This window comes from Acanthaster planci, linkage group LG12 (assembly GCF_054643075.1).
Source record: "Acanthaster planci isolate LZ-2023a linkage group LG12, COTS_SCS, whole genome shotgun sequence".
Lineage (NCBI taxonomy): Eukaryota > Metazoa > Echinodermata > Asteroidea > Valvatida > Acanthasteridae > Acanthaster > Acanthaster planci.
The window spans coordinates 9081116-9092948 of NC_141788.1; the positions used below are offsets into that span (position 1 = coordinate 9081116).

An 11833-nucleotide genomic window follows, 5' to 3' on the forward strand; every position below is an offset into this window, starting at 1 on the left:
AAGTAAGCATTATATGTGCCTTCTTGACAGGATGTATATATTTTTTTACCTGTATTTCCTACTTTAGTTGACGGTTCCACCCTGAAAGTTGTAGGCATCATTCTGGCAACGGGGATGATCTTTTTGTTTCTCATCATCAGTCTCGTCGCCTGGCAACGGTTCAAGAAATCAATGGTCAAAATCCCTGATATCAGACTGCCAAATAGCATCCAGGTAAATTTGGAGAGGACGCCTTTGAGGCATTGTGTGCGCCTGCAGTTCCAATTTTTCTAGCAGGCGTTTCTGATTAGCCGCACTGAGCATGACCAAGAAACGGCATGATTTTTTTTTGACACAGCAATGGCATCCTTCTGGCAGGGTTACACCACCTGCACACACAGGCTCAGGCACCCTGTGGTGTGCACATACGTGCCATGTCATTTATCCTTCATTCTCTTCTCTAATTTGTGTCTTTGTATCAAGAGATTGATTTCCATGACCATAACTCCATTTTCTGTGTTCTTTTTTCCCTGACAGGCGGACAATCTGTACATGTTTGGAGGTCCCCGACGACCTCCTCCCCGCGAGAAAGAGAGCTACGACGATTTGAATAACTCCACCCTGATAGTGGACCTGACCCCGGACTCGGAGAACAGTGCCCCCTGCTGCAATAGCATAGAGGCCAAGGGCTTTGTCATTGACAAAGACCTAGCCAAGGAGCCCATCCCGGAGCCCCCGGAGAGCAGCGACAAGCACCCACTGCTGAGTGCCCGCCGGACGAACAGCCTTGTCAACGAGAACTACTCCCTGGCACCCACGGAGCAAGAGGCCCTCCTTGCCAGTGACCCCTTCCTGCCAGACCCTGTGGCAGACCCAGCAGGGGACTACCCCCACCACTATGGTGGTTGGAAGGACAGCGCTTTGAGTATCCGCAGCGGTGGAAGCTACACGCACCTGCGGGAGGAAGACGGCTACATCATCATGGCTGATGGAGGGCTGACCCCCATCAGTGAGGATTGCCGGCGAGACTGGATGGACAAAGTAGGCGATGCTCCGGAGACCAGACCAAGTCCCGCACCACTGGAGGGTTGCGATGGTCAGGAACCAGGGATGCTACCTCAAGGAGACTTCAGCAGCCCCTACACCCTGATGGCGAGAGCAACTCCGAGCACAGCCCAGCAGGTGTCTCATCCAACTAGCACTGGGACTGGTTACAGCAGCAAAGGCAGGAATGACAGCCAGGAAGCCAGACTCCAACCTTGCCGCCAGAACGCGCCTGTTGGTGGGTGCAGTCCCTTGGATGGGGGTGAACCTGTTGTTGACTCCCTTCTGCGTTGTGCAGTTGATGAAGAGCCACCGGGAGCTGCTCAGGAGGATGCCGGCAGTAACCTCGGAAGTTATGTCAAGCAGGCGTCACTTCCCCCTCTGTCAACATCTCCCAAACCTCCGTCCTCGCTGCCTGGATCTTCAGGACCAAGCCCCTCCATTAGGGCAACTCCAAGCCTGTCGGAGATTTGTTCTGGTAGAAAAACAACGGACAGTGCAGACTGCTCCACCAATGCTGAGGACAGTGTGCCCGGCAGCCTGCTGATTCCGTCCCAACTGAACCAAAAAGCCGGGCCAGGCTCGTCAGCCTCCCCTCAGCAGCCGAACATCCCGAATGCCCACCTCTCATCTGGCAGCGTGGACGCCTCCCCGGGGAGTCCCTGCAGGGGTGTAGCCTCCCAATGGCCGGCTGTCGAGAGTAGTCCCAGCAGCGAAAGCGATGAGAGGTCACCTGTCTTGCTGAGTAACAGCGATTTGCCAGGCGAGCCAACTCCACTCTTGCCCAGTAACGGCGATTCACAAGGCGAGCTGACTCCACTGGTAATGAATGACAGTGACACGTCCGGACACTCCTCTCAGTCTGATGAGGAGGGTTGCCCAACATATGCCATCGCAGGCTTCAAACCCAGTGCAGGGTCCCTCCAGGCAAACAAGGAAGGGGGCTACGTCACCATGGACCAGCCCCTACTACCAATCGTAGGCCGTGCCGCAAATGGCGGCATTAGGGATGACGAAGACGGCGTGACTGACCCAACCAAGCACAGCCATGCCTACGTCACACCAGACCAGCTGGCTACCCTGACTGCACCCACCGATGCGGCCGCCCCTGTCGCACTGGGTTCCAGCAGCCACAATGGCAAAGATCTCTCCATTGGGAATTATGTCATCCCGGATGAGATGGCTGAGGCGGCTGTTGCCATAGCACAAAAGGCAATGTGCAATGGAGTGAATCACGATGTCGCAGACCCTAAGCCCAGTGATAATACGCCACAGCACGCTGTTGGGACTACAAGTGCACCCCCCGCGGATCAGAACGGTGGTTACTTAACAGAGGCTCAAATTCGGGGCATGATGAAAAACAGTAAAGACGATTCACCTTGAACCATGTCAGAAAGCTGTCAGAATCTTCAAGGCCTATATGAACCTGTAGGCGCATAAAAAGAAATACAAAAAAAGCATACCATCACTCCATTATCTTGCATTAAAATCAGATTTTGAGGTTCTTCATTGTAAATATACATACTCGTACATGTATTTTACAACGTGCAGGCGCAGACATACGGCGTGTGTACATTTTAAACAAGATAGGAATTTCTATTTTTCTGTTTTCTTCCGCCAGGAAACAAGGGTTTAGGAAACCACAGTAGAGGTGCAGGGTATTGTCTCCATCATTTGAATGTCGTGACTGTGGATGCGGTATTACACATGTACATAATGTTTGAAGATATTTGTCGCCAAAGTGTAATTGCACTACTGACAGGATTAATTTTCAAGAACAAGCTTTGGCCCTCAAGATTTGTGGGGCGGGGGAGTGTGCGGATCGGAGGTACAAATACACACATGGTGAGTGTAATGGTTGTCTGTGCGTTGAATTTTAAAAGTTTCTTGGAGGGAAAAAAAATTCTCAAAATAAGATGGCCTGTGTATATATTCTTATTTTGTGTCCATAATCTCGGCAGTAGTTTTTGAGTGTTGTACAGGTTGTGAACTTGTGACTTGAGGAAGTTTATGTGCACCGTTTTTTTGTTTTTGTTTTTGTTTATTTTGATAGCTTATCGCCAGGAGTGGCTTAGTGGAATTGGCTGGCACAAGCTTCCGTTGATCAGCCAATTGTGGCTTTTTCAAAGTGAATAATTGCTACTTGTTTGTTTGACAAAATTGTAAATAATATCTCGTGGAAATACCTTGTTTCAGAGGGGATACTCTTTCCATTTTTCTGGCACTTTTGATGTTCAGGCAACAAAGATGTTTTCTTTGTCGTAAATGGCTGTGAAATCTAGTGGCGTAGCTAGGATTTTACTGGTGGGGGGGGCACAAAAGGCAGTAGCATCTTATGGGGGGGTACCAGCTTTCAGTGGTGTGTTTTTTGGGGGCAAGGTTTTGTTAGCCTTGTTCCATAACCATTCCTCCATTTTTTTCAGTGGGGGGGTCACTGGTGAAATCTCTTCGCAAATCTGGGCAGTGTTTCCAAATGGTCCTCAGCAAGGGGCAAACCTCCAAACAAAAGCCTTTGTAAATATGTACACACGATTTTTGAAAAATGAATAAGAAAATTAATTGACTATGTTGTGTTTGCAGCTCTTGCATCTTTTTCGTGCGCGAATTATGCGTCACATGAATCTGAAATTCAAATATGAATATTTGGACATCGAATATGAAAAGCCTTGGAGCAGTGTATCCTAGTAACGACAAGCTTTAATTAAATATAACTAGACCTAGATATGAGTAAAGCGGTTTGTAAAGAAATTGTAAAATGGAATACCATCTTAAAATATTGTAAATGTGTTATGGCGTATTTCTCTATGGTGTATATGATTGTCAGGAGTCGATAGCACAAGCGCTTTTCAAAAAGCTTGTTTCATCCATGGTCCCAGAATCATTTGTATGCCTCCAGTGTTTGAGCTTGAATACGTTCCCACCTGAATAAAATTCCAGCCATCTGATTGGTAGGCTGTGGGTCACGTGTCGTGGAATTTTTTCGTCCCAATTCCTAGCACAGCTGCACCACACCGACAGAAGTTGTGTTCAAGGCTATAAAATGGAATGTTCTACTAAACGGTCACGAGATCTGTCTGAACTCGTAAGTGATGGAGCGATTATTTATTCAGGTGGGGATTTTTTGTCAGGATTTCAGTCAGGCGATGTGTGAAACAAACTTAATGTTTCACATGTGTACAGTGAAAGGACTGATTGCATTCAGTGAGAGATGGCATCGACGTCTGCCATCACTAGGGCATTAATGTGAAACACTCAGTGTTTGTGTACTGGCTTGTGTTCCTGTAGCTGAACAGAAGCTCATGTTGAGTGGGACTCTTGCGGATCGGGCACCTCAAACAGAGCTACAGGGGACTAGTAACGAAAATCGGAGGTTTGAAAAATGAATCACCCCGTGTATTATTCATCTATCTTTCTTTGTACATAGACATACATACTTCTGAGAAATTTGTTCTAGTTTTGTAATTGAGGTGATTGAAGCAGTTGTTTAAAGCATCCGGAATGATGAAGAGGCGGATGACGGTTGGTTGCTATGGCATCCACATGCGAGGAGTAGTCTTACAAAAATCCTAAAGCCTGATTTAAAAACCTGATCGCAAAATTCGAGATCGGTGGTGGTTGCAACCCCCTTGCACCCATTTTGCCACTGATGCACATATTTAGTTCTGCTTCACTCAGCGGCCCGTACGTTGTTTGTAGACAGGGCATTTTATCGCTGACATCAACAACTGGCCTTAATCTTAGTTTTCACAAACTGTGACCGAGCACTGCACACGCACATTAAGTGTGTTTCTGTTCCACAAAGTGAAACTTGTATGATTTTCCTAAGTTAAAGGGTTTCCAGGCACAGCTACAAGAAGATTTTTTTAAGGAACAAACAGGGAGCTGTTTTGGTGACCTGTCTTGGGTGGAAAAAGTGAAGTCGGACTGGGCGGGAATCGAACCCATGCCTCTTATTCCACAATCCTGCATGCAGCCATTGAACCACTTGTGGATTTGACGGAACTGTAATGTGTTTGGCCGGCCCAAAGGGTTTCCTGGTACAATTACACTCGTAACCCGGCAAGTATATGGCTATTGGCTACGTGAATATAGGTGTCAGTTTGTTGTAACCAATTCATTCTAAAACCCATCAGTCTTTACGTGGTAGCCATCTTGCCGGGCAGATCCTTTGTTCTACAGGGAAACCTTCTTTACGCCTACCCTGCTGAGCAAAAGCACTGACCTGCAAGATGGCAGCCATGCAAACCCTTCAGGCCTCCTTGCATTCAAACTAATATTTACAGTGTTCTTTTTTTTTTTCTTTCGTCTGTTTTGTTATGATTTCTTTTTTCAGGGTTGTTGCATTTTGAACAGTCTTGGCAAGTAGAAACGGTGTGTGCGGGTAAAAAAAAAAGCCTGAAAACAGTTGAAGATGCGTTGTGCATAATGTTCATAAACATATTTTGGCTTCAAAATTATTCTGAAAAAAATCACCATAAATATATTGAGTCTATTCTAACAGTATTATATTATTGTCTACTCTATACCATTCGTGTTGTGAATACGTATATGTTTCTATGACGATATCTTTTATCGATAACAAAACAAAATCCACTGACAATTGTGTTCATGTGAAGATGTAAATTGTATGTAAAACTGGTTGTTGTTTATATTCAAATGTTGAAATTTATTTCATTTGTTGTGGGTTGGTTTCATGTTTGAGACTGTACTAGTTGTATTTTGGCAGCTGTTAGACTTGACATTTTATTTTCCGATTATGTGAAATAATTAGTTTTCTATCTGAAACGTCAAATCTGTCATTGTAAAAAAAAAATAAAGACAGCAAGTTGATTTTTGTGGAGAATGTTTTACAAACAGTGTATGTTTAAGAAAATCTAGCTATGAATTAACTTCAATTGTACAAATTGATATTATAATCATGTAATAATAAAAGCAGATGGTTTATGGTTAAAACTTTTACCGTCCCAAATCCTCCAATTTCAGTATGGTTTTACGTGGTTTTAATGTTCTGCAGTGGAATGCCCTGTTCTTTTAACTCAAAGAAAGCATTTCCGACCATTTCACTACGGGGGGGGGAGACTCTGCCTGTCCCATTGGCAATCCTTTTGAAAACTGTCTTGCACTTATGAAAGATATTCATGATGGCATAAAGTCTTATTTTAATCTAGTGTTGGGATTTTTTAATGACACAACTGTCTCAGAAAACACCACGTACTTTCCTATAGGAAAAATCGTTTTCCAGATAGTGACTAGTCTTCACGCCTCGTGGAAGCTTTTCCCATTAAAATGTCAGATTTTCAATCCCTCTAAAAAATTCCACAGCCGAGATCATAACTAGGGTGTTGTGTAAAAAAGAGTTTCGCATACTTCCCCACACTACTGATTTCTCATTTCAGTCAACCCTTTGAAAAAAATCCTCGCTGATAGAAAGCGGACGCCTTTTTAAGGCTTGTGGCCTGGTTTTTGCTTCCTTAAAAAATTTCTTTTCATTTTGCCTCCTCCCTCATGCCCAGCGCCCTTTTCCCTTTCCTTTTTTTTTCCTGTGACTATAAGCCAGGCATCCCCTGCATGAAGTTACTATACGCAAGACTCATGCTGCATTGCGATATCGAAAATATTGACCGAACACAAGATATATGGTGGACCGACTATGGACAGACACACTGCAAACAACAAGTGGGTTTATTTTTCCGACTTTGTGTGGAATCGCTGGCACACCTATACGTCACAGTGATGACATTGATGGAGTAACAATTGATTTTGCTTTTATTATTCTACACACTTTACAAGAATAAAATTCACAGGCCTAGTCCTTGAGACCATGGATGTATGACATCCCTTCTCAATACCTGTACAAATAAATAAGTTTTATCTCAATCTGTTTTAATAGGTTTGACAGTCACTTGGAAGTTGGGAATGGCAGCGGATCCGGAAAAGAATACGTTCTTGGTTGACCTCTCAGAAAAAATAGTGCTGTGCGAGAACGGTATGTTGGATTTTCACAAAAATGGTGTCAGAATGACCAAAAGGAGTTATTCAAAAAAATCCAGAAGGCTTCTGGAAAATATGTTAAAGGGAGGTAGATTGCCTCTCCCCTCCCCTAGCTCTTTAGGGTAAAATTCAGAAGTTCTTCAAGAAATTTCCACTCATGCAGCCAGAGTTTTCACATTTTGTTGAGTTGAGAAAGCAGGACATGGGTTACCTCCTGTTGTTTGTACATGTATCAACTGGCTGAAGATGGACCTTTTCCAAATCAGCCGGCTTAGGCTGACAGAATTACATAAGTCCGTGGCAAATGACTGAAGCCACTTGTGGCTTTAATCATCAGGCCTTAGCAACACCTTTTGGACATCGCCGTAAAATCCACAACTCTCCTGGAGTCATGCTCAAACTAAAGTACATTTATTACAATGCATACAGACATAACTGCTCCCTTTTTATTACTGTATTTTTACCAGGTGTTAAAAGATGATAGCAGCATATTAGTCGCCTTTCTGTGGGCTCATTTTCTGGCATCACTGGCCTGATAGAGTAAGGTGATAACAGCATGGTTGGTCCCCTGCCCGTTGGTTCATCTTCTGGCTTCACAGCCCTAGTAGAGTAAGCCATCTCTTGTTTTACGTCAGTAGTATAGTCATGCTTTTGGTTGTCGCAACAATTTGTTTAAAGGTACAGTCCCCACCATTTGTCTTTTGTGGATTGTTTTCCTTTGCAGCAACAAAATTACTCAAAATCTAAAGAAGGGAACACAAGAACAAACCTGATGAAGATGAAGTTTCAGCTTAATAGGTGAATGCTCCATATTTTGAGAAAACTATTCTAGGACTTAGATTTCAGATCAAAAGTTGCTAAGTCGTGTTTTACATTGTGTCTGAATTCAGCATCTGGGAAACATTCTCATGTTCAGTCAAATGCAGCTACACCTTGAACTGAACTGATGATATGACAGAAACTGCTAGTGTTTGAACAGGCAGACACCAGCAGGCACCTTCTCAAAAAATTGAGAAGGTGCCTGATTGAAATCATTGTTTCTTCATGATGACTGTTTGCTGGAAAGGAGTTTCTCACAGAATTTAGTCCTCTATCTAAACCAAGTGTGCTTTTCAACAACAAATTTGGATACCTTTTGGATAACTGCAAATGATAGACTGTACAGTACTTTTAACCCATTTGTCCTTGTACAGGGTGCTCAATGTTTAATAACCATGAGCAAATGGCTGCCTTGTTCCCTGGGGTTTCATGATTTTCTGTGCAGCACTGCTCTACATCAAAGAAAAGGATTGAGGGCAACTGTGGCAATTGTCCATCGAACATTATTTGGCCCTGTTGGTCTTTTCATTAAAGTTCTAACCCGGCGCAGTTCAATTTTTCTTCCTCATAATGTTGCCCATTATTACAAGCCATTAGTAGGAGCCAAGGTGCACATTAGGTGAAATTCAGATAAATTCATGACATCCCTGTTTAGTGAATATTTTGAAAAGCAAATTTAATATAGTTTATCAAGTTTTATCAGATAGAACACTGAGAACTGTGTTTCCAAAACATTTCCAAAAAAGTCAAAAAATTAAAATCAAATACATTATGGGGATTTGTTTAGGCTTTTTGAAAGTGAGCGATTAATATGGACAAAAATTTAAGTGTTCAGAGCTCTTATTTAAAGAAGGATCTACCTTAATTTTGACAAATATTGAACGAAAACACAAAAAGGGACCACGTTGTAAACTCTTAACAGTACTTTCAGTCACTATCCAAAATTTCTGATTTGTATCCAACTGAACAAACTTGTGCACACTGTTGAAATATTTCTGCCCACACTTTCGGTATCAATCGTTGATTTCTGTAGGAGCTGTTGGTCCATAGATATTTTAGTTTTGGGGTTCTCCCTGATTGACGTTACAGTATTACTGTAAAACATCGCCCTCACTTGTTAGGAAAGGGAAACACAATTTTAAGTGTTTAAAAATGTCACTTTTTGATTCACTAAACCCTAAAGGGGTGTCTGAAAAAATATTTTTGACAGAGTACAAATCACAAATGCTTTCTGAAGTAATGGGTCAGCAGTGTCAGAGGAATCCTCTTGTCATAGTTCATTTTCTAACATGAAAATGGATGAAAAGCAATAGACACGAATAGTTTTTTAATGAAATAAAAGGTGTAAAAATAAGAAGTGAACAAGGATCTTATAAATTTTTAAGAAATGTCTCAATTTCTGCTGCTATTTAGTTCCTTTTGTGATTAATTTCTTCCCCAGACCCCTTCATATTAAAGCTGTGGGTATGCCCCAGGAGAAGCAGACTATGATGCTGATGAGAAGAGCGCCCTCGCCTCCTTCATCCTGGAGAGAAGGAAGATGGAGGACAAAATCCTATGGGACTTCACAGAGATGATTCGTGAGAATGTCAAGGAGAGGAAGTAACTCAGATAGATGCCAGTCCTTGCCTCCATCACTGAGGAGGAACAGTTTCCAAGATTGCATGAGGGATCCTCATCAGAATCTTAGGCATTGATTCACAAAAAGGCAAGGAAAGGACTCAATCTTCTCAGAGATGCAGTTCCTTGCTTCCACCTTAGTGATGGAGCAAGTCTATCTGCATTTGTACACTATTCAAAGGATCATAGGTAGTGAATAATAATTTCAACAAATGGTATTCACATCGCAAAATATGAGTCATTTAGTTTGGCTATTTTCTGGCATCAAAACAAGAAATTTCTGCTACAGACTACTGAAGTCTCACGACGCTGAAAAAAAAAACTTTGATCATCACCTTGTCCAGGTCCTTTACGGCCCTGAAAATGATGTATAAAAAACTGAGTTTGAACCAAGTAATGTGAGGGCGCTATTTATAAGTTAGATTGATGCGAGGGCACTGTTTATGGGTTAGAATGATATCAGTAAGAGGTTAGAATGAAATGGTACGAGGTCCAATATTTCAGTCACTTTATCTCAAAATGTCCTGAAGTGAGACACATACGTGTACATCATTTTACCACAATAGGGTTTTTATAGTACTGGCCAGTCTCATTCATGTCATTGTAACCCCCCCCCAACTCTCTAAGACACACCCAGTCTCTCATCCCCTTGCCTCACAGTCATCCCATCCTTAATATACGTGCAAAGAGAGTGAAAGGTGGCCATTTTGAAGATGTGTAATACCTGAGCATTTAATGCATCACTCAAATGTTTTTTTACCCTTCCAGCTAATTGGGCTCTGAAACAAGACTAACCAATTGCATTGTCTCACATTCTGTGGTGCTCAACCAAGCATGAACATGAGCTTCAGTGTACAATAAGTACAGTCCATGAAGTATACACCTGGCTGAAGTTTTCAAAGACAAACGTCTGATCCTTTAATTTGTTAGTGTATATTGGTATAGAGTACATTAATGCTGCTATAATGAACAGCGCAGGATCCATACACAACGTGCTTGGTGTAGCATACATGTACCTCTCAAACTATTGCAGTTTCAGTGATACCACGGAGCTACAAAAACTGTTCCAAGATGGGGAAAAATTCCCGGCAAAATTGGGCACTATTTGCCCAAACAGAAAGAGTGCCATTTGCAGAAAAAAGAGGGTGGTATTTCCTGTGTTGAAATGTCAGGTGTTACACATACATATGTGTGTGTTCTTGTTCATGTAAAACAGATTCTCTTGTACAGCTGTTTGTTTTGCTGTGGGCTCACAACATGGCTGCTCGTATTTCGGAGTTAATTGACATCTTAACTTTTGAATGACTGTCATCAGTCCTAATTTCTTTTCTTTAAAGAAAATTTGTGATGTTCAGTAAACGTGCACAGAAACTTAGGAAGCCTACTGTACTTACATCCAAATTATTCATGACTTAGAGAGGTACTCTGTAAATTGAATAGACAATTGATCAGTTTGCTTTGGAAGAAAGACTATTGTTCGCCTTTAATTTTGTTTCTTTTCATACATGTATTAATGCACATTTTAAAATATTCATGTTTACATTCAAGTTATCAAGATGCTATACATGTACTTCTGCTTTGATGCTACTTCTTTTGAGAACTAAAAGCTTGTAACTATTGAATGGTGTTCCCATTCAGGCAGCCAAAATACCAGCACTGTTTTAGTCAACTCAGTGGCTGTTCTGAAGCTCACTTTTAACAAGTTCGCCCCCCGAACAGAGATATTGACAAATGGAAGAACCACCGACATAGGGCTGGATAGCTCAGTTGGTAGAGCACTGGTACGGTGTTCCAGAGGTCGCAGGTCCCACTCCAGTCAATTTCTTTGTTCTTTATAAGCTTTTCCTGGGACAAAATTCTATGTGCAGTTTGTATTGTCCAAGTTGTACATCCACATTGCCAGAGAATTGCCATTAGAAAAAAGTCTTTCACTTAAAATTATCACAAAACTGGAAGTTGTGAATTGTTGGCTCAGTACTGAAAGGTCATTACTGCAAAAATGTAATATTTGAAAACACTCTCTGAAGGGCCTTCCTTACTCTGTGAAATTTGTTTCATCTGAAAATATTACCTTGCAAAAATGCTTTGTGTGTATGTAAAATAATCACCATTTATTGCTATAACCAGTCAATTTCTATTTGCAAGTGAAATAAATGCTCATTTATTTAAATTAGCACGACATGAACAACTTGTTTGTACATGTATATCTATTTGTAAAACTGTAGTACTTTGCCACTTAACCCTTCTCCTGATCTGGACCGTTTCACACTGCCAGAGTTTACGGTACATCTGTTTCCATCTTCAGATTTTACATTACAGCCTCCTACATGGAAGCCCTGCCAGTCTTTAAACGTATTCCAAGCTCCTTAGATAAAGTTCC

The 11833-nt window shown here is 42.0% G+C and overlaps 1 protein-coding gene and 1 long non-coding RNA gene across 11 annotated transcripts in view; both read left to right on the top strand.

Annotated features, from left to right (window-relative positions):
• Positions 1-5976, top strand: part of LOC110985129 (uncharacterized) — a 76882-nt gene extending 70906 nt beyond the window's left edge. For all 10 annotated transcript variants that reach the window (XM_087144475.1, XM_087144474.1, XM_087144470.1 and 7 more), the window contains 2 exons: positions 68-213; positions 517-5976. In XM_087144475.1, the coding sequence (XP_087000601.1) occupies positions 68-213; positions 517-2406 (2036 nt within the window). In that variant the 3' untranslated portion in view covers positions 2407-5976. The remainder of the gene's footprint in view (positions 1-67; positions 214-516) is intronic.
• A 730-nt stretch (positions 5977-6706) lies between these two features.
• Positions 6707-11766, top strand: LOC110985130 (uncharacterized). The gene is made up of 3 exons (XR_015427405.1): positions 6707-7009; positions 7482-7623; positions 7739-11766. It is a non-coding gene; the product is annotated as an uncharacterized LOC110985130 (long non-coding RNA).
• Positions 11767-11833: the final 67 nt, after the last annotated feature.